Source organism: Hippichthys cyanospilos, chromosome 22 (assembly GCF_059441005.1).
Source record: "Hippichthys cyanospilos isolate Australia breed blue-spotted pipefish chromosome 22, RoL_Hcya_1.0, whole genome shotgun sequence".
Lineage (NCBI taxonomy): Eukaryota > Metazoa > Chordata > Actinopteri > Syngnathiformes > Syngnathidae > Hippichthys > Hippichthys cyanospilos.
This window is the reverse complement of record NC_142390.1, coordinates 4,719,231-4,746,056: the sequence shown is the minus strand read 5'-3', so window position 1 is coordinate 4,746,056 and position 26,826 is coordinate 4,719,231. Positions and strand designations below refer to the sequence as shown.

The following is a 26,826-nucleotide window of genomic DNA, read 5'->3' as shown; positions in this document are numbered from 1 at the left end:
CGCACGCACGCACGCACACAGATGGAGCCAGACAGCTTTACGACTTTTTGAAGTGGGCCGATGCAAATGTTGAATGACAGAAACTCTACCGACTTGCTTTTCAAAAATAGAAGGTATCACGGTTCTCCAAGATGGGGAACAAATTGATTATTAAATGGAGCATGAGTGTCCCTAAAGGAACATTTTTCTGGCAGAGCATCCTTTAATTAATAAGAACAGAGAGCCTATCAATAAAGTGTTTAAAGATAAAGCTGCTAATCTCTCTCAATCACTGAAAGCCATCCCACTTTTAGGCTTTCGATGTCACACAAAATGCGGGCGCACACATTGAATAAGTTCATGACAAAATTGGCGACGTCGCTGTATTAGTTCAGCTTGTATCATTGTCACAGCACACTCATGGTACAAGTCGCACAAACCACACATGGCCTCACTGATGGCATCTCACACACACACACACAAACACACTGAGAGATAAACATCGACCGGTTATCTGTCAGGCATGCTGTGGCCATGACAGTGACCTCCAGTTGCCACCCCTGGAAATCAATACCACTGTCAGCACAGACTTCCAACTACCGGAAATGCCATGGCAACCACAAACTGACCCCAAAAAAATATTTAGATGAAAGTGGCTCTCAGGTCCAAAAAAAATTGTACAAATAACAATATTACTTCACTTTTCTACTATGATTAAATTCAATATTGACAGCGGGACTTTTCCACTGTCGTATTCATAAGAAGATGACACTCACCTGCAGTGTAAGCATGCGTTTGGTGGTGTTCCACAAGGTGCAACTTTGAGGCCCATGACGTTTTGATTGAATTGGGTGCCCCTGGGTTCTATCTCAAGAAAGTATGGCATTTTCTTTCAGATGAAACCCTGCAGACACCAAGCAACAACTGTTAACTAATGAAATGAACCAATTTGGTAACATTTTGCTGGCCCATGCTTTGTGAAACTGGGCTGGCATTCGGTCACTAAACCTTGCTGAGTCTTTCACTTTCTTCTTTATTCAGCCGCTTTCAAAAAGCTAATGTCGCGAGTATGAATGTTTGCTGAACTACTGATCCGGCGCTACACAGGCATCAACACGAGGAGAAGAAGAATATTTTTTAAAACATGCTGAAAATCAGACCTGTGGATAACCTCCTTTTCAAAAAAAGTTTCAGTGATTTGAAAAGGTCAATCTAATAGGGTTGTAACTCTTCGGTCAGTAAATATGACCGTTTGCGGGAGTATTTGCAAAAGTGACATATTAAAGTATTTACCATTGAAAAACTTGAATGGAATCAACCTGAGGCATAACCTTGAAAAAATCCAAGCAAAAAGCTTCGCTTTATTTCCCTCCTCCATCCAGCTTTCAAGCATGTTTTTCAGGGTGTGATAAAAGGTGTACCTCAGCTGGAGAGTGGAAAAAAACGAACATTTTTCAAGGTCAGAGGTCAGTGTGAATGGAGTGCATTTATATGAAGATGAAAGCCTGGCCAGACATGCGCAATTATTGTTTATCACCGGTATACCTTGTCCTAGAAGAGATCTGGAGTGGATGGATGAGACATTAGGGAACCAGAATGAGGGACTCGGTGATATCCATATTGATCTCTCTTCAATGCGCTGCATTGACCTGCAGGGATGACCACAAGGTAGCTTAGTCAACAACACCCTTGGAGCACATAAATTATCCTTTTCCAGGATATTTTTTTTTTGTCGCCTTTACATCAATTCGCGAGAACAAATTGGGGAAATGATTTGTCCAGGACCACAATGACTCGTTCCATTATGTAACAGCAGGATGCAGGCGAGCTGTAGCTTTCTGCATAAGTAGGTCATGAGATTAAAGAGAATAAAATCTGTCTTGTGGCCTCTCCTGTTTGCCTCAGTTTACCCGAGTGTGCAGGTTTTCATTGATAATCAATGCATATTGTTGTATTTTTCAGGGCATATCAAATTGTGTCCCTTAATATTGCGATATATTGTGGAATTATTTTTTTCAAGGTCCTCTTATTTTGCTATGTATTACAATGAAGAGATTCATAACGCATAGACCCTGAAAGACTTTTATTTCACGGCTGTTAACAGCTTGAATTTTGTACCTCATAACATGCAAAGACTATTTGAATCTGAAGGTGTTTCCAAACTTTTGACAGGTACGGTTTGATTTTTTTTTCAAAAGTGCATCCTCTTCGAACACAAGGCCGAGCATTTGAAAAAAAAATACACGCTTGCAAGTGTTATTGATGTTTTCGGAAAAAAAAACGGGCAGGTCGCTGGGCAGGACTAAAAAAAAAAAAGTGGGATCACTGAGTAATATGTGTCATCAAGTGTAAATTGGGTTTGTTCGTGTCTACATATAAAGGGCCAAACACTTATTTGCCTTAAAAGGAGTGCCAAAATCACATCCTCTGCAGAGGTTTGCCTGTTTTTCATTCCCTCTCGGTCCACATGAGCACACAAACGGAGATGGATTGCTGCTTGGCGCCATGGCAACCTCTGGGGCTTTTCTTCATCACTGTAGCTGCTAGGAAAAGCAAGGACGAAAAAAAAAGGAGGAGATAGTTAATCAACACCGCGAATTAATTATGCCTTTACGCCCTGTAAAGCTCTCACAGACACTTTTGTGCATCTAAATAGCTGGGTCACAAAAACAGCCTAGATGGGGAAAAAAACTTTCACTTGAATGAGGCCAAACTAGGTGAAGCTACATTTTGGGAGAATGTCTGCAATCTTAGTTATAAGTAAGTTATAAGTTTTGTTTTTGTTGTTTTGTTTTTCCAATCATTAATGAGACCCATTTGAATGTATTTAATCGGTTAATTGGGTTATATATTACATTAATGGCATAAAAAGTGCGCGTGTGTAAACAAAAACAGATTTTCTACATGTAATTTGAAACTAACCCTTTAAGATGTTTTTTTCTCATAATGTCTGTACATTAAATTACTATTATTTTTATCATTATTATTATTATTGTACTTGTTAGGGCGCATGTAAAACAACATATTCAACTTCATCATTTACTTGTCGCAAATATTCAGATAATAATCACTAAAAAAATATATTTTGTTGTTGTAAATTGAAATATGGCTTGCGATTTTTCCACCGACGAGCTATTGTAAAATTGTTAGTAAATATCGCCATCTTTTGGTAGCTTTGAGCACCTGTCTTTCTTCAACTGGTTTGCCACATATGTCACGATAATTTGAGCGTGAAACCCTTTAAATTTAAATGATTTAAATCGTTTTTCCAAAGAGTACAGTAATACACACAATGTAATCATTTTAAACTATAATGGAGTATTGTGAGTAAACATCGCCATCTTTTGGTACCTTTGAGACAGCCGCGTTTCTTCAACGAGTTTGACACATTCGTCGCTATAATTTAAGTGTGAAACGTTTAGATTCAAATATTTGTATTTTTTTCAAAGAACATTTTAATACACAACATTTAATCATTTTTATGGTTCGGTGTGTGTGCGCCTTACTCGTCAACTGTAGTCTGACGTCATCAACGCGCGACGGAAATAACCTGCCCTTCGTGCTTATGCTGTAACCTCATATGCGTTGCAACTGTATTTTGTGGTATTTATGGCATAAGTTAGTCTAGATTTAGACTCGACCCTCAAAGATCTGATCGAGAGACTAGTAAGTAGCTAAAAAAAACTTTTTTCTTTTACATTTTGCGTGCTAAACGTGCTCTTTGCTTAACAAAACAAGTAGCATTATATGTGTGTCATTGAAAGTGATTTAGCTGTTTTCGATCAGCAAGAAAAATCACGTGTTTCCCTATTTCGATTTTCTCTACCTACAGTCAAATATTGAGTGATGGCCGCTCCAAGCGCAGTTGAACGAAAGGCCTGCTGGGATGCTAGAGACTTACTATGGAAATGCCTTGATGACAACAATGACAAGTCTGCATCCTGCCAGAATTTCCAAAGCGAATTTGAGTCTAAGTGCCCTGCTCAGTGGGTAAACTATCCCTCCCCCACATTTTGTTTTTCAAAGGTGGTTTCTTGTCATCTTCTTATGTGTTGTGCACTTTTAATAACTGTCTTTGTTTGCAGGTCAAGTATTTCAGTAAAAGGAGAGATTTCTTGAAATACAAAGAGAAGATGCAAAAAGAGGGTTTCACACCTTCCGAAGGCCCCCGGGAACCCTCTTAACCCCAAATTTGCTGACTAGTGACTTTATTTTCTTCTCTGGGCCTTGAGGGATTGCAACCATTTCTTTTTCTGGGTGATTTTTAAATATATTTATGTAAACATATGTTAAAATTGCTTTGAGTGTAATTTTGACTCTTGATGTTCTAATATGTGATCATTCATACTTTAATATATATATATTAAAAAATGCATATTGGTTTCATGTATTTTATTCTTGAACACATATTTGGTCTCCCTAACTTGCATCTAGACCCAGCTCTGTAGGTACTTACAAAAAAAAAAAAAGGCCTTGACAGCAACTCCGCTGGGTTGCACAGAGCGTGACAAATTGTATAAATTACAAATAAAACAATAAATTCACAGTAGTTTGATGATTCTGCTTATAATTATGTTAGAATAGATATGAGCCACACAGTGCATTTATGTGAGGACACAAAACACCTTTTGCAGAATACATGTTGATATTTTCTTCTACCTGCGAATCTCATCGAACATTGATTATCATAAAATACAAATATGTGCGCTCACCCTTTAAACCATAATGTTGCTTTCAGAAAATGACATTCATATATCAAAGGCATTCATTCATCTTTTAGCAGCTTATTATTGAACTGTAAAATATTTATCTTTTTCTAAAATCGTTGCTGTTAATTTCAGCGGTCACCACGGTGACTCAAAAAAATTCTTGCCTTGTTTCCATGGTGTGAATATTCCGTCCTTGGTCAGGATTGCATTGACCTTCATTATTGCGCAGCAAAAATACAGTACTATAAAGAACTTCTAAAAATGTTTTCCCAAAATACTGTACAGTAGAAGGCATTCTGTGGTTTTGAGCGCCATCTCTAGAACATTTCAGTGTCATCACACAGCAAGTGAATACAGTAATTACATACATTTAAGGGTATAAAATATTTTTTTACAGCTTTCATTGTAAAATGCGGATTGCCCCCGAAAGCAGCGTCTCCTTCCCTCGATCCACCTTCTTCCCAAAAGTTCAGTCGAGACTTTTCATGTCGCTTCTTCTGTAGAAAAAAATGCTTTCTAAACACTCTCACCTTATTTATTTATTTTTTTCCTCTCTTCGACTGGCTTGTGGCTATAAGCTGCTGGTGACGTTTGCGGCCACTGCCCAGGCTGGGAACTCAGTCAAATTAAAGAGGGGAACCCCCCAAGTGGTGATAGCCAACATCACCACGGCGACACCGATCAGATTCACCCCGAAACCTGCTTTCACCTGGTGGAGAAAATGAAATTATTTCGATGAAAGGTGGAAGACCACCGCGAACATCAACGCAAAAAACAATTTTCTCATTTGTGAGCAAGCCGGTATATTAAATGATAAAAATGCATCATAAACTGTAAACTATACGCTAGACATCACAGGTTGTGATAATATATTACATCACATTCATGTAGGCGGGAGTGCTGGTGTCCCGTGACTATATTTTTATACCAACAATGTCACCTTTCGTATCTTGAATTTTCTCTTGTTCTCTTGTTACTCTTGTTAGTAGAGGTACCATTGAAATACAGTTCAGTATATGCATTAATGATGTATCTTCTGCCCTCTAGTGGACAACAATTTAACATTATGAGTCATGAACAGAGCAATGTGAGTGCAGTATATCATAGCAACCTTGAGTGTGTTTAAAAAAGTGTAAATGCTTCTCCGGGTATTCGAGAGTTACAAAATTCTTTTTTTTTTCTCTGATTACATAAACCACTCGCCGGCTTTTTTTGATGCTGCAGGTGCAAGGGAGCATGTGATTTGGGGAATGTTTGTGTGTGTGTGTTACCATGTCGCTGATCTGCAGGTGTCCGTAGCTGAAAACGATGGCGTTGGGGGGGTTCCCCACTGGAAGCATGACCCCAAATGACACGCACATAGTGGAAGGGATTAAAGTGTGCAGAGGGTTGATGCGCAAGGTCTCTGACTGTGAACGACGAGTAGAAATAAATGAAGAAATGAAGATCATGAAAAAACGTTGAGCGTTAACTCCCGAGTCATGGCAGAAACGTGACAAGCGTAGACGTACCAGTGCAGAAAGAATGGGCAGGAAGACGGTAAGAGTGGCCGGGTTGGAGGCGAACTCGGTGACCGCCGACACCAGCAGGCAGGCGAGCAGGGTGACGGCCCAAGGCGGGAGTCCGCTCATGGGCTCCAGCTGGCGACCGATCCACACGGACAAGCCTGACACCTGCGCACCGCAATCGGTCGCTGGGAATCGCTTGTTGAACGAACCACTCGTTTTTGAGCTACGGCTACCTTGCATCCGGCGGCCAATGCGTAGCCTCCGCCCACCAGGATGACGATTTCCCACGGCATTAGCCTCTGGAAGTCCTTCCATGTGATCATGGGAGCTAGTGGGTCTGATGCTGGGAATACGGCGGTTGGAAAAATGTTCTTCAATTCAGCTGCATATTTTTGATTCAGGGATTAATCGAGTAAGGAATATTGCTTAAGTGCAAAGGAACTATGCTGAAGTGAGTTGAGGAGGTTTACTGAGACAAACAGAAGTAGTGCTTTCTCACCATCTTGAGGCATCTTAGTTTCAGGAAAGCATATGCTGAAGTGAGTTGAGGAACTTTAGATAAAAATCGTGCTTAGATCCTTTCTTATGATTTCTATAGATAGTTTTAAACCTAGTTGGTGCAGGACATTTTGATTAGGTGCTGTGCCATTAGAATTGTTTATGGAAATAAGATTTTTTGGGGCAGTGCAGAAAAAAAAACCTTGTGTTTATTTCACCTGGGTTTCGGTAACTGGAAGAGGGGGAGGAAAATGGTCGCTTTGCCGGAATGAGGAAGAGCAGGAACCCCAGGAGGACTGACACGGTCGCATCAGTCCGGTAACCTTTCCTAAACGAGGAAAAGCAGATGATATTTCGTGTGTACGACACACAACTAAAATATTAGCTCGAAATGGAACATTGAGAGGACTTGCTTCTCAAAAAGCGAGGTCCAGCCTGGCACAAAACCCGGCTCTCTTGTGAACCACAACAGAGTCATCAGAATGAAGAAAACACCCGTTACCACCTCTGGATAGCTAGAACACGAGTAAAAAATTAAATAAAATCATTGATAGGGATTTAACATGATGTTCTGTTCTAAAATAGATCTATAGATACCTGATGGGTCCCAGTTTTTCATACTCCTCATGGATTCTCTTCTCTGACATCATCTCCCTTTTGGACTTGCGTTTCTTACTCAGCGAGCATGTTTCCCTGAAACTGGATCAAAACGCAGATGACATCATCAGCCATGCACGAGACTCTCACACCACACTCACTTGCAGCCCAGGAACAGGAAGTGCAGCCACAGCCAAGTGAGGACCAACATGATGATGGCGATGGGGAAACTGAAGATGAACCACGTGCCGAAGTTGATCACCTTGGCATCCGGATAGCGGCTGGAAATGGAAACAATTAGCATTTTTTGCAGTGTTTTACGAATTTTGTATATATATATATATATATATATATATATATATATATATATATATATATATATATATATATATATATATATATATATATATATATATATATGTATATGTGTGTGTGTGTGTGTGTGTGTGTAGATGTACACAGCACATACGTGTTAAATTGCTCAGCGAAAATGAGGTTAGTGGAGGTGCCGGTGATGGTGATGAGTCCACCGATGGTGGCGGCGTAGGTGATGCTGAGCGTCAGACATTTACAGATCATGTGATCCCGCTTGGTGGGATACTGGGAGTCTCGTCGGGCCTTCACACGCTTCACATTTGGGATTTCGATGGCCACCTGTGTGGAAAAGCTAGTTAGTAACTGATTTTTGCTTCTAGGTTGGTGAGCACGTTGTTACCTGTGGCAAGTGTCCATTTGTGTGTGTAATGCACTCTTGGTTGGTATTCGGATTCACAATGACCCCGTTGGCATCTCCGGTTTGTACCTGAAGAGTCCAAATACAGTCACTTATTTTGTTTTGTTTTTATTATTCTTTGTTTACAATGAAAGTTAGTTGAGTTTACCTCACTAAGTGTCGACAGCTCCTGTTTATTGCAATTTTTGCTGGAGGACGAGAAGAAATCAAAAGCCGTTTTAAATAAATGGATTTTTTGTGTGTGTATCTCCTCATTTCATAATCAAATCTGTGTTCAGTGAGACAACTATAAGGTAGACACAGTTGCAGTTGGATTTAGGAATGTAATAAGATTTAAACAGATGAGTGAAATACGATACATATACAGAAAATATATATTATAGTTTTATTGTCAAATTAGGACCAAATTAATTGGAACATGAATCGTCGAATACATACAGTTAAAATATATATTACGTATAGTTTTATTTTCCAATTAAGTGCAAATTAATTGGAACATGAATAGTCAAATAAATTCAACTATAACTATCGGTCTCAAAATCATTTTATGTGGCTCGTGAATTGCTGTTTTGACTTCAGGTTTCTGGCTAAAATACCAAACTTGCAAGTTGTTTTCAACTTTTAAAAATGACAGAACTCCAATGTGGCCCACGATAAAAATGAGTTTGACACCCCTGAACTTTAAGATAAAGTCAAAAGAAAAACAATACCTGTCATTGCGGTAAAGAAGCGCCAATTGGTTCTTGTCTAGGTTTTCCTCTTTGTCCGACGCAGCTGCGGAGCAAGAAAAACTTGACACACCCCGCAAGGAATTCTGTACATCAGCATATTACAGCAAACCAAAATCTTCTTCATACCGCTGTCATCCTCGGTGGCTTCGGGCTCCAGGTTGTCGGCCATGCCGGTGCAAATGAGTTGCTGCAGGACGGCCTCGGCAATAGGCATCACCATGGCTGTGGTGGACGTGTTGCTGAGCCACATGGACAGGAAGACGGTGCAACACATGAAGCCCAGCACTAACCTGTGCAAGAAATCAGGTGAAAAATAAAAACCGGTAAATTTGTCTTGCTTTAAAGTGGTCTGCTTTAGAGCGCCTTCTTGTCAGAAGCGACCTAGTTTTTTTGGTTTGTTTGTTTTCTATGTAATGCTCACATGCCAGGCTTGGCCCCCGCGACCATCACCATGCGCAGGGCGATGCGCTTGTGCAGGTTCCATTTTTCGATGGACGCCGCCAGACAGATGACTCCCATCAGCAGCAGGGTGGTGTCTTTCGAGTATTCGGCCGCCACCTGGAGACAGAAAACGATGATCGAATGTGGGCTTTTACTTGCGCGCCCCTCCCTCCCCTCACTGTATGGATCAACACTTAGCATTTTGTTCTTTTTAATCTCGCCGTTGTGTAAGCCAATGTCTCGTCACCTCTCACCTAAAGCCTGCTGGACTTTGTCCTGCTGGACTGCGGGCCATACTTCATACATGACGAGAAACAATTCTGTACTGGTGATTGGTTGCAAAAGCTGTATTTGATTTTTTTTGATGAGTAAAAGTAAGTGTATACTGCATTATAAAAACCATCATATAGTGTACATGCACAAACATTTACATATAAAATTGCTTTTTTTGCAAAGTGCTATCAAAAATGAGCCAATCTGCCTATGATGTCATCACCTTTTTAACTCTCTAATCCCATCAGGTGTTTTTTAGTGCAACATTCCCAGCAATCGCTTGGATCTAACAGACAGGAAATGTTGCATAAAATCTCTCTGTTTGCATATTTATGGCCCGCCATCTCAAGAGGCTTACAGCATGGTTAAGAGGCAGCTTTGCAAATTGGTCACATGGCACAATTTTTTATGTAACGCTGTGATAAGAAAGGTAAAGAAAAGGAATTCGGGGAGTCACTCGGCATGTTTTATTAGAGACCCCCATATATATATATATATATATATATATATATATATATATATATATATATATATATATATATATATATATATATATATATATATATATATATATAAATGAATTAAAATTAAAATCACCTCGCTTGACTTGAGTACCCCAAAAAGTGGGTAGAGGAAGGCGGGGACAAGGGCTGCAGCGCCCAATGGAACAGCCTCAGAAACCCAGTAGACTGCAGTCACTATTAGCACATAGGCACAGCATGCTTCCTGCAAACACACGGAGCCATAATACATGAAATTCATCCATGATAATCATTTTATTTCCCAAGAAGGACAGCTGAAGCGGAATTGTGTCGTCATGCTTTCAGTTGGAGTTCCAAGTCTATTTACTTCTTCTGAACAGCTGGTCCTATGCCGACTCAGCGGCAAAAATTCACACAAAGGTTCACCGGGCTGAACTGATAGTGGGGTTAAAAGCAATACACATGGATGGGAAAAGGTGCAGGCCAATGACGAGGAGGATACATGCACAGATAAAACGAGCAAACAGAAGGCGAGATAGAAGCAACGTGGCCTGATTCAGCACTCACTGATTAGTGATTATTGGCTACTGTTTATCAGGGCACGCTAGGAGACCTTCAAACACGCGTGCTCATTTATTTGTTGCTGTCCTTATGCTAGTTGAAGCTAAAGTGCAAAGTAAGCAACAACCACTGATGTAATAACCAAAATACATACTGATAGGGACTGCTGGGATGGGAGTGTCGAATGTTCTGCAGAAACATCAAAATGGACATCCATCCATCCATCTATATATCTATCTATCTACAGCTAATTGATACAAAAACGTAAACTGTTATCATCATTTTAAGAGCATTGAGTGAAATCCCTTCGAAATTGGCTTTGGTGTCAATTTGCTCACTAACAAGCAAACAAACATGAAAAAATGTGTTAAATAATGAGCCGCTTTGACTGTAACTCGGACTGCAACTGAACACACACACACACAATGTCACATTCCTGAAACGGTCTGCAGTCCCCCGGTGTCGTAAGAAGCCAGCGGGACGGCGACCCAGCATGCAGTTGGTGGCCATGCTTTGATTATATAACTTCATTACTGGGATTATTTTTCTGTTTCTTTGTGTTGATGTTCTGGCACCTCGGCCTCATCCTGGGCCAATGAGCACGGTGCCAAACATGCGCCGCCGGCGCTGATATAACAACAAGGAGACATGCGATTGGCCGGAGGGCCGCTTTCACGCACGTGAGCGCTTGGGGAAAAGCCAAAACATCAATATTTGTATGCTACTTTTGTGTTTCTACTCCACAACACTCAACTTTTTTTTTTTTCAAAGAGTCCAGACATGAAATGTCAATGTAGTAACTGGTGAGAAAAATATTCGTAAACTGTAATTTTCTTATAAGGGAAATTTTAATTTTGTTATCTGGAGTAATCTACAAATGACCATAGAAAGTTTTGTAAATCACATTGCGGTTTAGAAATTGTCATTTTTAAGAAACCATATTTATATTAATCTTGAATTTGATGCATTTTTGTACCCAAATTCCCCAAAATCTGTTGTCATATAAAGAACATTTGAGTATTGGTTATGAATTAAACAAGATTTTCCCAAGGCAAGTGGCAAGCGCTCATGGATTAGATTTTGCAATAATCCTATTGTTCCTGCAGCAATTTTACTGAGATTTGCTTCTATTTTTTTTTCTTATATTCTCTCAAGCATGAATGAAGCGTTGTTGCATCTCCGAAGCTGTTTGGCCTCATCTTGCGTGTCATCAACATGATGCGACATCTCTGCTCTGATCGGGATGAGCATTCATCACAACAATGGGGCCTTTTGATTGATTCGCACACAAACTAAATCCCATCAGTTGACTGCAGCCCGCAAAAAAGGAGCTTCAACAACACCAATGGGAAGAATTTTGTTTTATATTTAATTGGGTAAGTTAATTTGAGATTTGATGTGATAGCAACATGAATAACTTTGTTTTCACGTCGTTTAGCAAAAGAGAATTTCAAAATTGAAGTTATCTGTACTTCTGTTGGATGATTTAGAAATGATGACATGAAAATACATTCTGTTATTTATGGTTCTAGTATCTGGCGGGTTTGACTCACGCTGGTGGGGTGGACGAGAGGAAGAGGCAAAAGGGAGAGCGGGATGAAGATCACCACAATCAGATTCCTCGCCCTCCAAAGCTTCCTGAAGAGATCCATCCTGGCTGCGGCCTCCAGCCTCATGGGTGACCCGGGGCTCTGGACCCAACAGGAGCGGCCGTGAGCGTCGCTGAGCAGCCCGGCTAGGTGAGGGGGAGAGGCCCCGGTCGCAGCGCCACAGGAGCGAGGAAGAAGGGGGGCCACGACGTTTCGAAACTTCGCCTGGCTGTGCGCTTTCACGCATCAGTTTCACTCTGCTCCGACCCTCTGCGTGATCCCGGTTCCTGACTGCGGTGTCAGGTGAGGCCTCCGGGTCCCATTTATTGGCCTGCTTAGGTATGCTAATCAAAGCATTGCTTTGTACCGACCTCTGCTGCAGGGTAGCCAATCGGACTTGAGGTGTTTGCATAAGGGCGTGGGCGTGTGCAGGGGGCGCGTCGGTGGGGGTCAAGGGATATGACTTGAAAAAAAAAATAAGATACAACTCAAACACATCAACATTACAATTAAAATGTGATTAGCGTTATTGAATATTAACTTGGTAACACTTGATCTTGTTCATGAAAGTATATTAAGGCGGTGGGGGGACTCTAAAACTATAGTGCAAATGTCTACAAACACCATTGTGCAATAATTCAGTCGTACTACACTACCCTCTAGCGGATGATTTGTGTAACTGTACATGCATGCAAAACCAGACTACTCTCAACCACACTACCTGTGCTTAACACACCAGATGGTGAAAAAAATGTAGAAACAATCATTGTCCACAAGATGGCAGTGTGTGCATGTTCCAATCTACCATGTGGACTTCAAACAACTAATGACACGCTTGATAAAAAAACGTAAATATAAAAAAACATAAAGCGGCATAAACATTTTGGGTTATTTTATTTTGGCACGTTTTCACGAATATTTGGTTTAATGTTGGATTACACCAAAGCAAAGCCATCTCGCGTTTACAGCTTAGTGAAAGAGACAAATTTTAAATATACTTGCCATGAAAGCCACCTCAGATTAGAGGTCATATCCACCATAATGCACTATTGATTTTTCTTCTTTGGTGGATTATCTTTTTTTACATGGCAAACACTTGTCAGTGTTTCGATGTGTGTGAGCCAGATGAGACAGACTCAGACGGATTATAAACACACAAAAAAGAATCCAGTCGGATCTGAATGCAAGTGTGTGTTTTTGTATTACATAACAGTATTTGATGTGCTTCAAGAAGGCTGCGTCAGGAATTAGGCTCATAATAATCGTTCTCTCACTTTACCGATGTCTGCAAACACGTTTTATATTCCTTGCCTCGCAATTACTTATTGTTGGGGGTCATTTATTATGGGGGAGAAAAGCAACTTTATACCCTCCCAAAAAGTCTACACACCCTTTCTTTTTTCCACCAATAATATGAGCTGTAATTTGTACAGTCCTTTTTTTTTTTTTTTAACTTTTGTTGCATAAGTGTGCACACCCTCTTCTAATTTGGATCGTGTGTTTACCGAATACGTCCAAATAAATGTGATATGGGAGTCAGGAAACACCCTGTCACCATTTAAAGTTGTTTATATAAAGTTCAGCTATTCTAGTAGGCTTTTTTTTTTGTTCTTGCTAACCGTGGCTGCTATTTTGAACTGTTTCTCATAGCAACTTGATATATGAATCTCCTCTTTTGCCGAGATCTTTTGACGGTAATCGTATAACACTGACCGGAAAAAATGAAAATGCGACATATTAATAATAGATCACTGCCAAATCAGTGACGTTCACGACATTGTTGTATCATCACTGTACAAAATAGCGATGCTAACCTGTGGTAAGCAACAACACAGAACTCCACTGAGACGCATCTTACTTTTTGTGTCCTTCCCCCTTTGTCCGACATTTGAGATTTTCGCTGTTCTCGTCATCACTCACTGCCCTCTTCAATCTCTATTTAATCAATCTTCAGGGTTTCTTTATTTCCCCCCACTTTTAGTCGCTTCCTATTTTTGGTCCCACGCGCATCAATGATTCATGCGTTCGGGTGGACGTTCTGTCTGGAGAGGCATCAACAAGGACGATCACGTTCATAGTACACCTGAGCATCCATACTGGACCTGGAATAATAAGACGCACAGCAATAGCACTAACAGAACGTCTCAGAGTGGACAGGTCACGTTTGAGGACCCAACTTATGTTAGGAACGTCAAACAGTGGTCTTTGGGTCTCATTTACAAGCAGGTGTATGTCAAAGCTGTGGAAAGCGATGCAAAAGTGTAGATAAAGTCCAATTTGGGGGTTTCTTGGGGTGAGGGGGGTCTTTTTTAATGCAATTGGATAGGCATTAAACTTGACAGCTGGCTTAATTGAACCAAAGTTTGCTTCTTTTTTGCTCCATAAAAAGGTTACTTTTTGAGCCAGCTGTTTGGTTTGCAATTATAGCCGATAGCATCGTTGCCTTTGTGAAAGCTCGCTGCATGGAAAGCCCCGCCACCACGACAGCAGCAGGGGTGCACGTGAGCGGGTCAGAACGGTGGGAGCACGCAGCCGCTGCATGAGCGAGAGCTCAGCACAGCTCAGCCGATGAGTGGCTGTTACGCAAGAGCTGAGTCGGCCCAGCTGGAGATCAGAGAACAAGTTAGAGAGAGAGCGAGAGGGAGTAGCGAGCAAGCAAAAGCACGGACGAAAACAAACGCTCTCAAACTCTGCTTCACAGCCAGCATCATGAATGGGATTTCCCAAAGTGGACCTGAAGCAAAAGGATCCGAGAAGTGATGGGGTCAACGCATGTGACCTTGGTGCTGTGAACTTCTCCACGGATCCTCTCGCATCACTCGTCTCCATGGTTCCCAATGTTGGACCCGCTCCTCAAAGCTGCCGCGTCTGGGTGCTGCTGAGCCCGTTACTATGTGCTCTGGTTCTGAGCCAAGGCTCAGATGTAAGCCAGGAGGACTCATGGAACGCAACCGCCGATGCGACCCCGCCGCCAACTCCGGGCGAGTGGGTCGGCACCACGGCGCAGACGGAGCCGGGCGTACGGACGGAGGGCCGAGCAACGAGCACGGCGGAGGTGCGGCTTGAGTTGGAAACGCAAACCCCGACCAGCAACTACTCAGGTGGGTCTGTCGCCGGGTAAACTTTTCATCCAACTTACAAAACTTTGGAGAAAAGTTCAAATGAATGCCAAGGCTAAGTAATTCAGCACATTCACTTCCATTGACGGCGACAGACGTCAAAGAGGCTTTTTTTAACTGAAAAATCCATTTTAACTCTGAATTTCACGTCTTGAAGATGACAGAGAATGTGCAAAGCAGCTGTGCAGGCAAAAGAAGAATATTTTTTTATTGTTTACAAAGTAATACCAAGAATATTTCTTCATAATGTTGTTAATATTAAACTAAGTGCCAAATATTGGTACCAGCATTATTTCAAGGGATTGTTACTCTCTCTCTTGGGCCATTTTGACAAACTAAATATTACAAATTATGAAGAATAAAAATCGCCATCAATATTATGACATTTTAAGGACAACGCAACATTGGAATACTGTAGTAACGTGGTTCTGTGAAATGATGTGTCATTGTTTATTTCAGGAGTAATATTTGTGCTACTCAAGTGTGATTGAACCTGCTTACTTGAATTTTAATTTTGTGATTCCTTCTTATACCACTAGAGGGAGCCTCCATAATCGTAACAAACTGAGAATCACTGCAATTACGCGCATAAATGACATGAAAAATCAGTAAAAAGGTATTTTTTGTCATGTCTATTTGTTTCTCTGGATATAAAAGTAAAAAAAAAAAACAGTTAAAAATAACTTTGATTATTGCCATCCCATTACTGAGTGATTAGGAGATACTCCGTTGCCTGCAGGGGGGCGAAGCTTAAGTCTGGTCTGTTTGAATTACAGGTTGGGCTTTTGGATCAAGGGTTGAAACAGAGGTGAAGCATTTATTTTTCATGGTTGTGGTCAAAGATAAGGCGCTTAGGCTGGACAGCGGCACGTCGCGAAATGTCGGCAGCGCTCTCTGCTGTCTTCCAAAACGAAAGAGGTGTGTGTGCGCTTAAGAAGCAGACGATGCGTTTAAAGACAGTTGTCCAAAGTGGAGCATGACTTCACCTCCACTGGAGCATGAGGTGCTTTTCTCCTCTGCTCCAATCCATTCTCCATCCCTCCCTGATCCTTCTTTTCCTTTTTCTACAAGTCTGCCCCCATTTTTTTTTTTTTTTTGCTGCTCCAATGTCCCCCTCCTTTCTTCTCCCCTTTTCCTTGTCTCCTCTTATTTTGTCTTCTCCCGTCCTATCCACTCTCTTTTACAAGCCGCCCGCCCTGTCTCGCAGAGTCCAAGCTCACGTGGAAGCAAAATAGCCGTCAGCAGAAGACAAAATGCAAAGCTCACGTGCCTCACACACACTCATATTACAAATGGACGCACAAAAATCTTCTTAAAGGTTTAGAGAATAAACACAGTTGCTTGTTTCATAACGCAGACTGTTTCTCACAGAGTAGCAGTAAGTACTTTATACTTTAATAACACACACACACGTACACACACTGGGCTTGCCACATGCATGAATTACCACAGCAAAGCCCTGTTCGCTGTCCAAAATGTCCTAAATCCTGGAGGTGTGATAAACACTGCGGTGTGTGTGTGTGTATGGTACATACACATACTTATTCCCACAAGCATTATGAGCATCTGTGCATATTTTGTTTACTTTTCCTCCTCGCTCTTACATTTTATTTTAAGCTCATTCGACTAGTCTCCTCAGGTCTGACTGACAGCGGCGAAACGGTCTCACTTGTTCAGATAGTGACTAAATAATTATGAGGCAAAGCAATGCTTAGGAATATAGATGGCGGGATGATGAAGTCTTCATTAGTTGCTGTGCATTGTCAAAAGTCAAACACAGAATTGAAAATTGCATAATATTGTGTCAGCAACAGAAAACGGTTTTTAGTATATTATTCTATACTGTAAGCAGGAGCAAATGCGGCATGGAAGTGCTACAAAAAAAACTACGACTGAGCCCCAAGCCTTCACAATAACACGGTAACACCTGCAATTAACCTCAGCAGAGTGTGTGTGTGACACTTAAGAGTTAGCGTAAATCCCACCCTGCATCCCTTACTTAGCAGCCAGTCAGGCTTCTAATCTGGTCAAGCACCAGTTTATGTTGATTTGTTTTATTCTGTGTCAGTGGAGAAAAAAGTTTCATGTGAAAGTCTAGTCAAGGCAAAAACTAAATTGTGCTCCATAAACTGGAATATATGCTAATATTAGAAATTTTGGGTGTAGATCAATATAATCCAAGACTGATATTGGACCGATACCCAATATATAAATGATATATCTGATCGGGACATAGTTAAAGTCAGGTTCAATCCTTTCTTGACTAAAAGTGAAACTAAAGGTTAAAGTTGTGAATTTTTCCCTGTCAATGTTTCCAATCCAGTTGATGAAAGCTAAGTGTGGAGAGTCTCCGTCAACAAACTTCATACTGTAAGTGCAGTCAGTGAATGGGGCCTTCTGTCTTTGCAACTGCAAGTATTTTCATTGATGTATACTAGAGTTGAGCACGGTATCCACCTTACAATAACACTAAGCTGCTTATCCTCCGCTAATAAAATCACTACGCAGCCAAATGTCCATGTCAAATGTTTCATTGGCTCCCTTGCGATTATCCCCAAGCCAATTACCTTTGTCTATCCCAGGCTATTTCCAGCCCTGGCAATCCTGTTCACGGCACGGTAACACGCGGGGAGTAGCAAGCGCACGGACACGCCCACTGTTAGCGGGTTGTAGTTTTGAAAGCCAATTACTTCTGTCCGTTCGAGTTCAGAGGACGCCCAGGTGGAATCCGCCGCCATGTGTCTTCGCCACCTGGGAACCACAGTCAGCTTGATCCTGCTCTTAAGTTAGTGGCGGTTAATAGATTGATTGATAGAGTGATGCGCCAGGTCAGCTGGGATACGCTCCAGATTTCTGGGAGACGCAATAATGAATCTCCACTCCATTATTCCTTCATTAGCCATTGTTATGAATAATTCAAGCAACGCATTGAGCAGTCAATGTGGTTTACCTCCGCTTGTCTTGTTAGCTCCTCCAAGGAGTTCTAAGGAGGATTGTGTACCAAAAAACGTAGCTCAAAGATGATTCAACCATTTGACAAAAAAATGAGACAGGTGTCTATTGTATTTGCTATTAATCTTGGAGAAATGGCCAGGAAATGACTTTTTCAGGTTTCTGATTGGCTAATTGCTGTTGTAAATGCAGAATTTTTAGTATTTATTTTAACATGGGCAAAAATCACAATAAATACTTGGCTGCTTTCTATTCTATTAATAATGTTTGACTGACTTATGATTGTTTAGTTGACTTTCTCTAGTGCAGCTCTACCTAGTGGATGCATAACGCAACTCCAGTCACTACTATAGCTTCAATTCAGTGCGGTGTGCCTTATTTATGAAAACGGTTTTAAAATAGGCCATTCATTGAAGGTGAACAGGCAACTTTTCAATTTATATGGTAGTTATTTAATTGGTGATATGAATATAGGGGGAAATATTTCCCCAAGGTCTAAGTAAGTTTGTTTCGAAACCCAAAGTAGGCTAACTGGGAATCCAGGCGGCTTCCTGCAAACACAGTTGCATGTAAAGCCTTTTCCCTCTCATTCACGCTCTGTTTCCTATCAAACACCTGACACCCACAGGACAAGATAGAACCGGCATGCTACCAAATCACATTATCTGACCCAAAAGCAGCTAAGCGGGGTGTGCATTTTTGTACAACTCAAACGATGGTTGTGCTGCGGAGGCTCACATGTTCAAACACACACACGCGCGATTAGGTAATCAGCGGTGATACCGCACATCAGAAATAGATACGCCCCGTGATGGCGAGGAGAAGTTGCTATGAGGTCATTTCGCCTCCAGCTGGGGCAAAGAGACGAAGGGGGGGGTCCAAAAGGTTAGCAAATTCGCTTTAAACAAAATAACTTTGGGGGTCCGCAAAACAAATCATGCAAATGTTTGGTTGTTTGCATAAGGTTGCCAGGCTTCACGTTGAACAGAACAAAAAGGTGGAAAACATCCCGACAAGTCCAATACAAAGTTTTCCCAGCGAGAGTACCTTCTCAATCTTTTGGGCATTAATTCCCCCTTTTCATTTATCCTACATGGCCTCCGTTGGTGGGATAGCAAATGAGTTTACCCGCAACGCCGTAGCAACAGAGTCTTAAAAAACACACAGTCACGTAATACATTCAATAATGGATGCAGCTTTACAGCAGTGACGGGAAGGGTGTGTGTGTGTGTGTGTGTGTGTTTGTGTGAGAGAGAAACAGCTCAGGGGATCTCACACACACGCATATTCGCTATACATAAACAAAGCATAGAATGCATTCATTATTCAGAATCTTTGAAAGGCATTTTAATGGTATTAATGAATCTTTTGAAAGACTTTGAGAAATTTATATTTTTAAATTAGTAATTCAACAACAGAATGAGTATTTTTCATATAGAGTATCATATACAAGTACTTGTTGAGATTAGCAATACCGGCAACTGATACATCAAAACATTCTCTACACTAAACCAAGCATAGAATGTGTTGATTATTCATAATCCTTGAAAGGAATTTTAAGGTTATTTATAAATCTTTTGAAAAGGGAAATAATAATTCAACAATCGAATGAGTAATTTTTTTGCAGAAAGTAAACATAAGATCATGAGGATTAATATATATGTGCTAATATATATATATATATATATATACATATATATATATATATATATATATATATATATATATATATATATATATATATACACAAAATGATGCTAGTTTTTAGAGATGGGTGAGTATCTAAAACCAGATGTATTTCCTGGTATCGGATACTTGTAGAGACTAGCGATACCAGGCACCGATACATCAACTAAGTCATTTTCTGTGGCAGAGTGAGCCCGATCAATTGTCACCTCCATCAGGAAAAAGTCTTTGTTTACAATCATTATTTTATATTTCATAATATATTATAAATATTTAAGACTTCATAAATATTACAATTATTATCAGTACTCTGTGGTGAGCACTCGAAGTGAATACTTGTACCAATATCAGTCTGAAAAAAAGTGTTATCGAAGATCTCTCGTGGTTTTGTTAGCCATCTATTAAATTTGTGTTAGCATTAAGCTAGCAGATGTTCTTTGACATCCGCGAGCGTCAATGGGAGTGAATGAGTTAACGTGGGTTGGTTTAATAACATTCTATAATAAATGTAATATTTATTACAATGAAGATGAATAACTTGAAGAATTTAAAGAGAAATTATATCACTATATTGTGATTTTTTTGTTTTTCAAGCCCAGTTTCACGCGTATACGCGGACATTTTTGTCCTCTAAACACCGAGTTAGCTCATCCTTGTTGCCGTGCAATCGAGCGGCCATGCTGCACGTGTCGGATGTGTGTGCCTTCGTGTGTGTTTATGTGCGAGGGAGAGGGGGGAAAAAAACGAGAGAGGGGACGTGCCGTCATCCTCATACTGGATGAAGGGATCCTCTCTCAGCATCTCCACGGCTACAGAAATCCTCCCATCTGTCGCTCCTAATCAGCGGAGAGCGGTTCACACGTTCGCACAATGTCAGCTCACACAAATACAGTAGATGGCGGATTAATCCAATACCGACAGAGAAAACCACAATGTCACACGGCCCTCTGGCTGTTACTCATTAGAAGCAGAATTAGTGAGGCCGATGCCCGTATTTGCGAGGACGCTCGCCACGCTAATTAGCAATGCTTCATGATGCGCAAAGTAAGCAGAGTTGCTCTACATTGCATGCAAAGTGGAGCCACTCCGGGGGCAAACATTTTCATCAAGAGAATGTAATTGGTAACACAATCTCTTAATGAGCTGAATAGCGACAGAAATAGGATATAGATGCATTTTGTTATTAGCCTCGCTATTAGCTCGTAAGCCAAGCTCAGTTTCCATTAAAATCAGATATGAAAAAAAAATATTTCAGGGCGAACAGCAGCATCCCAACACTAATCAATAAGATTGAGCGACACCACTTTGGCTATGCATGCAAGGTCCTGGAAGAGTCTAACAATAGCAGCTGTATCAAGAGACCGTATTTATGTATTGCAGCTTAAGTATGATATAAATAGAGCTTTCATCTCCCTCTCAGTGTACAGTATCGCCATGTACGTGAAAACAGATACTCGGGCTTCAAGTTGTAACATGGAAAAGCCCAAAACTGAGCATTTCGGAGATAAAGGCAGAAAGTGCTGGTTAAATACATGATCGCAAGCGTAACAACTCAAGAATAATAATCAGAAGGGTACGCTTATATACATATACAATATACATAAAACCACACACACACATATATACATATATATCTGTATATATATATACGGATCAAAAATGATTTTCCGATTGAAATTCGTGTGTATGCATAATTTAATTGTTATTTCCCCAGGCCTGTCCTGTATCTCTGTCTTGCCTCCACGCCGGGGCTCCTTCTACGTCGAAAGTGGCACCGGGGTGTCAGTGGGCAGCACGTTGACCTTCTGGTGCCGCGGGGGCTACCAGTTGGTGGGCAGCGAGAAAATATACTGCAATGTCCGCAACGGGAAAGCACAGTGGAGCAACTACTTGCCCGTGTGTGAGGGTGAGTGTCATTTGCACCTCAAGGGTGCAACTACCTGGATAAGAGCACTGTTAGATTCGATTTTTTTCCCCCTCCCCAAAGCAATCCCTAGGCCAGAAGACCGCGGATTGAGAGTGGCGGTATTGGCATCGGTAGTGAGTGGCGTGGTCATCCTCGCCATGTCACTGTCCTTCCTCATTTGCTGCCTGCAGGAACGATCCAGCAAGAAGAAAGCCAAAAAAGAAGTTCGCGCCAGGTAAATGAAACCTTAAAGATCGGACTAGAACTTGATTAGAATTGACGCTAGCCAGCCACTGGCTGCTAACACCTAGCAGATTCCATTCGATTCCACCCTCCCATCACCATAATTAGCTTAGCAATAGTTTTGATATATATAAAGTGTTTGCATCTCCGTTGTCTTATCCATGGAAACCGTGTCAAAACGGCTCTTTTAGATGTTAGAGGGTGCCGACCCCTGTGCTAAACTTTGCCTATTCTCAGGCGTAGGGCAAAGCGTTCGGCCCGCCGCGGCGAGCGATGGCTGGACAGAGAAGGCGGCGAATGGGACGCCTTCCCTCCTCCTAAGATTTTCCATCTGTCCCAGAGGATGAACCCTCGTCTGGCCCCGGACAGCCCGCTCTACCTAACTGGAGGCCTCGGCGGATACGAGAACAGAGGATATCAGAGGTAGCGAAGCAAAAGTCACAAGCGTTTCTATTTTTCCTCTTAATTTGAAATCTTTGTCTTCTCAGGAGTCAGGAGAGTCTACTTAAAGGCACCCCGCCTGGCGTCTACCGCTCCGAGTCGCAGCTCTACCCGCACGTGGTCCTCCAGAGGGTCCTCCCTCCGACGACCCCCTCAGCGCCATCGGCGCCATCTGCCCCCTCTGCCCCGCTGTACCTCCACCTGCCCACTTCCTCGTCGTCCTCCACGCCGGCGCACACGAGCGCCCACTCCCAAGCTCACCTTATGGGCCAGTACCCCACGCCGACGTACCCGCCCAACCCCAACACCTCGGCGCCGCCGTTCCAGCCCGTCCCGGCGCCGGTCTACCCCAACCCCAACCCGAGGCCCCAGCAGCCATGGCAGTGAGCTACTCGACAAATATTTTAGTGCATGCAAACTGAACTTGTCCTCCATTTTCGGAGTCAACAGGAAGTCAAGCAGGGTTTGGTTTCCTGTGCTCAGCCCGGTTGAGCAGAACAACAAAGACGAGAGACGCCTGTCTGCAGGCTTCTCAAATCTCTTATTCCCAGGACTGTAAGGAAAACCGATCGGAAAATCGGTTTTTGATTTAAAAGCCGTACGTTACCAAATCGTTATGACCTCCGCAGAAGAGCATGGCTTTTTTCATTCCTTTATGTGCAACTTCCTGTGTACCGATTTTGATATTTGACCCTAGTTTAGGTACATGTATTCCTAACTTTTTTTTTTTTTTAATCGCCAGCCATTTTGCAATTCACTGAGTTATAATAACATGAATATATCGATGATGTCTTTTCCTGAGCACACCAAAAACAAATACGATATTCTTTATTAACCATATTGCCCAGCCCTGGGCTGAGAATTTACTCGTAAAAAATGTATATTGCAATTTAGAAACAATAAAACAGGAACAAAGATAAGAGTAATAACTGAAAATAAGATACTAAAACCAGAAGTTGAGCTACACTGTGTTTGTTTGTGGACTACCACTTCTTTTCTCTTCCCTAATATGATCCTTGCAGACACTCGCAATACAGATATAAATTATATAAATGCCCTTGTGTTTTGGTTAGCATCACTTTTACTCTCATGAGAATGGCTCTAAAACTCATAAAATTATGTAGGACCAATTCTGTGAATGTGTACAATGTGAAAAAATATTCATGAACTTGCTGAACCTTCTTTTTCCTGAATGCGCTGGAGACTGCACTGAATAGGAAGCAATTTGTTTCCAGTTGTTTATTTTGATTTTTTTTGTATTATAAACAACAACAAAAATCTGTTGCTTTAGTCACTTTAACTGATTTTTTTTTTTAATAGCACTAATTTAGCAGCACTATTATATTTGCACTTTTTGGGGGGGAGGGGAATGTTTTCGACTACATGTTGTTCTTTTTAACATAACGTGAGTGTGCAATAAATGCAGAGATTTATCTTGAGTTTTTGTGTGAACTATTTCAGTGCTGTTTAATTGCCACTAAAGACAGGTAAATAATAGCAATTTGGATTTGAAAAGACATACACAGGAAGTTGAAATTCATTCACTTTTATGATACATAAGTGCCCTGAGGGAATAGAATATATATTTTATATATTATATATATTTTATATATATTTTAGTGAATATTACTCTTGAATTGTGTGATGCAGCAATTTAAAAAAAATGTCATTTTTAACCTATTTTTTACTTCATTTCATTTTTTTTGTGGGGCATGCTAATAAAAGGTGTCAGAGACAAACACTAGCAACGCAGTGGAAATGAGTTATAATAACAACATATCGTTTTGCATCACAGACAGAAACACAACAAAACACCTGCTCATTTGTTTGAGTGGCGGCCATTTCAGGAGGGAGACCATAAATATCCAAGCACTTTGACGAGGACATATAAAAATAGGTCACGCGTTTTACATTGAATTTCTATCGTTTATTTGAAAGCATTTAGCTTCAGACTTGTTTTTCCAAGTGGAAGTCTCTTGAAGATATCCATGTATTTCAAATCCCGCCTCGCGGCTGTTGACGCCTACTGCCAAGACCATGTCTGGGACAACATCTGGTTATTTGCCAATATTTATGTCCTGGTTTCAGGTGTAATGAGCAATGGCAGCATGTTATGGTTACTTCTCCGGGAGATGAAGTCAAGCTCTGCCTCAAAGGTCAGTAGGCTGCATTTCTGTTGCTTATTTTTATTTCTTTTTTTGCAGCTAACAATTTCACAAGTCTCCCATCTTCTAGGTCCTTGGTATGAACCTTGTTGTGATGGATTTCTTATACATCAGTTTTTTACCATTCGCCTGTGCTTATGATCCCTATAAGGTTATGCCAAATACTACAGGTGAGATATCATATGTAGGAAACTTTGACTATCATGAAAAGCCATAAAATTGAAGATCATTAATATTCAGGTCCATGATTTAGTACAGTTACAATCCCATCTATCGCAAACCACCCTAGCCATAAGTAAAATATGTGATTTGATTTAAGTACTCTGTAGGTATGTATTTATAGCATGAACAGCACTTTTTAAGGTCTTTAAACAAACTTATGTTAGCTATATAATAAAATATGCTGTTTTAAAAAGTGCTAGTTATTGATGACATGAATAATGAAGTAATATTAAAGCCCTGGCATTTTGTAGGCATTAAAAAAAAAAATATATCAAGGAGTTGGCTGCCATTTTTTAAAAAAAAAAACAGGCTTTAAATAGTTATATTCACTCATCTTTCCAATTTAGTTAGAAACAATATGGTGCACCACCCTCTAGTGGCCAACAATGGAATTAGATTACTGTACACTATTTTCAGCGAAAGAAACAATCACAAGGAAAAATAAAACATTTTTGTCTCCAAATGAAATGACAAAACAAAATTAGAGCCCTGTACACACGACACAATTGTTCCGTTTAGAGATTAGCGTAGCCTTCGCCATTGTAGCTGTTTTGTGAAAATTTTAGCACTCTGCAGTCAACGATAGGAAGCTTTCGCATGCTTTTGAATGGGTGCTGAGAAAACTAGCACATATTCGAAATGTTTGAAGCAATGTTCTTAGATTGACACGTTATGAGTGTGTTAACTGCTTTCAGAAACCCAGCTTATCTACCACACCGCCATCAACATGACAGAAAACATATTTGCGATGTTCAACGTGATTGGTTGCCCTTTGCTGTTGACCTGCATGTGTATCGAGCGCTACCTGGCTGTGGTACGACCTGTGCTATACTTGAAAGTGCGAAAGAGGGAGTACCACATAGCCGTGTCCATTGTGGTGTGGGTACTCACATTTTTCTTCAGTCTGGCTGCCGGTGAGTTCCGTTAAAGCAATAGTAAAAAAAAAGGAAACAGTACCCCCTACAGGGGTGGAGTATTTATTACTGGAGTTGTTTTTACGGTAAAATATCGGCAACTTGGTTGGCAGAAAAGTGCAGTTAAATTACGGTAATAACTCATTTTCTACATTTACTGTAAAAAGATGCATTGATACTGTTGATTTTACAATTACAAAATGCATTGTGTGCTGTTGATTTTACACAGTCCCTTTCGCAATTACAAAATGGACTGTTTACATTTGCAGGATTTTTACATTTTTCATTTAATTGTGTTCATGTTTTACTATCATCTGATTGGAATTGTTTTGCACAGGTGTTATCAACGACCTGTCTTTCATGCTAGCGCCCGTGTGCGTTGTCATCTCGTGCCTTTTCTACGTCATGTTTGCCAGCCTCATGGGTGTGGTCCTGTCGCTTCGTCAACAAAGCCCAGCATACACAAGCGCCAACCAGGCCGGGTCGCCGCTAAAGAGACGAGCGGTGGTGAACGTGCTAACCGTGGTGGTGCCCGCCGTGATCACCTACATGCCTGTTTGCGCCATGATCCCCTTTATTTTTTTGATCCTCTATCGTAAGGTGGAATTAAACAAATTGACGTGTTATGCATATCAGTTCTGTCAGCTGTTTCCGAGGCTCGGCGTGCTCATTGGGCCTTTGTTTTACTTTGCCAAGGCTAAACAAATCTTTTGTGTGACGGAGAGGTCCAGTAGCAGAATTGTATCATGAGGCTACTCCCTCACTTGCTCGAAAAATGTAAACTTATTTCTTATTCTTATTTCCAATAGGCTACTTGTATCCCATGCACTGATTCGCTATTTAACTGTCGATCTTGTTGTGAGAGTATAATTGGGTCTAATAATGCATCTATGGGGGGTGGGGGCATATCAAGTAGCTCTGCCCCTGGCTTTGTCAAATGACCAAAATTGAACAAAAATTTTGAAATGATGAAAATGGCATTGTGAATCTTTTATTTTAGTGGAAATTGTGTAATATTTAATGCACATCTTAAAATAATGAAATAGCCATTATTTTTATATACTTGTGAAAAAAGTA

The 26,826-nt window shown here is 41.0% G+C and overlaps 3 protein-coding genes across 5 annotated transcripts; 2 read left to right on the top strand and 1 right to left on the bottom strand.

Moving 5' to 3' along the window:
• Positions 1-3,512: 3,512 nt before the first annotated feature.
• Positions 3,513-4,361, top strand: coa6 (cytochrome c oxidase assembly factor 6). Its single transcript, XM_088406673.1, has 3 exons — positions 3,513-3,645; positions 3,812-3,969; positions 4,065-4,361. Exons 2-3 carry the CDS (start codon positions 3,826-3,828, stop codon positions 4,161-4,163), a joined length of 243 nt encoding a protein of 80 aa, XP_088262799.1. The 5' UTR covers positions 3,513-3,645; positions 3,812-3,825; the 3' UTR covers positions 4,164-4,361.
• slc13a4 (solute carrier family 13 member 4) lies at positions 4,357-12,416 on the bottom strand. Of its 2 annotated transcripts, none has more exons than XM_088406670.1 (16): positions 12,066-12,416; positions 10,067-10,195; positions 9,177-9,313; positions 8,882-9,045; positions 8,735-8,798; positions 8,173-8,212; positions 8,007-8,093; positions 7,761-7,945; positions 7,453-7,572; positions 7,292-7,393; positions 7,108-7,209; positions 6,913-7,022; positions 6,430-6,539; positions 6,200-6,361; positions 6,025-6,097; positions 4,357-5,327 (listed from the first exon to the last, which is right to left on the bottom strand). In XM_088406670.1, exons 1-16 carry the CDS (start codon positions 12,186-12,188, stop codon positions 5,260-5,262), a joined length of 1,776 nt encoding a protein of 591 aa, XP_088262796.1. In that variant the 5' UTR covers positions 12,189-12,416; the 3' UTR covers positions 4,357-5,259. The 2 variants fall into 2 exon arrangements, with proteins under 2 accessions (XP_088262796.1, XP_088262795.1); XM_088406669.1 differs by having other exon boundaries at positions 4,357-5,397; positions 5,960-6,097; positions 12,066-12,415.
• On the top strand, positions 11,783-23,887 carry LOC148405575 (uncharacterized). Of its 2 annotated transcripts, XM_088406671.1 has the most exons (7): positions 11,783-11,888; positions 12,045-12,404; positions 14,803-15,202; positions 21,573-21,764; positions 21,846-21,999; positions 22,245-22,430; positions 22,496-23,887. In XM_088406671.1, the coding sequence occupies exons 3-7, from the start codon at positions 14,815-14,817 to the stop codon at positions 22,833-22,835; spliced, it is 1,260 nt and encodes a 419-aa protein (XP_088262797.1). In that variant the 5' UTR covers positions 11,783-11,888; positions 12,045-12,404; positions 14,803-14,814; the 3' UTR covers positions 22,836-23,887. The 2 variants fall into 2 exon arrangements, with proteins under 2 accessions (XP_088262797.1, XP_088262798.1); XM_088406672.1 differs by lacking the exons at positions 11,783-11,888; positions 12,045-12,404 and having other exon boundaries at positions 14,714-15,202.
• The last annotated feature ends 2,939 nt before the right edge of the window (positions 23,888-26,826 follow it).

Coding starts and splice junctions, on each gene's coding strand:
- slc13a4 (XM_088406669.1), bottom strand. CDS start 12,188: ATGAGGCTGGAGGCCGCAGCCAGGATGGATCTCTTCAGGAAGCTTTGG. Junction 6,540..6,912: donor TTCCAGTTACCGAAACCCAG/GTGAAATAAACA, acceptor CCGTATTCCCAG/CATCAGACCCACTAGCTCCC. Junction 6,362..6,429: donor CATTGGCCGCCGGATGCAAG/GTAGCCGTAGCT, acceptor TGCGGTGCGCAG/GTGTCAGGCTTGTCCGTGTG.
- coa6 (XM_088406673.1), top strand. CDS start 3,826: ATGGCCGCTCCAAGCGCAGTTGAACGAAAGGCCTGCTGGGATGCTAGA. Junction 3,970..4,064: donor CTAAGTGCCCTGCTCAGTGG/GTAAACTATCCC, acceptor CTTTGTTTGCAG/GTCAAGTATTTCAGTAAAAG.
- LOC148405575 (XM_088406671.1), top strand. CDS start 14,815: ATGGGATTTCCCAAAGTGGACCTGAAGCAAAAGGATCCGAGAAGTGAT. Junction 15,203..21,572: donor CCCGACCAGCAACTACTCAG/GTGGGTCTGTCG, acceptor TTATTTCCCCAG/GCCTGTCCTGTATCTCTGTC. Junction 21,765..21,845: donor CTACTTGCCCGTGTGTGAGG/GTGAGTGTCATT, acceptor CCCTCCCCAAAG/CAATCCCTAGGCCAGAAGAC.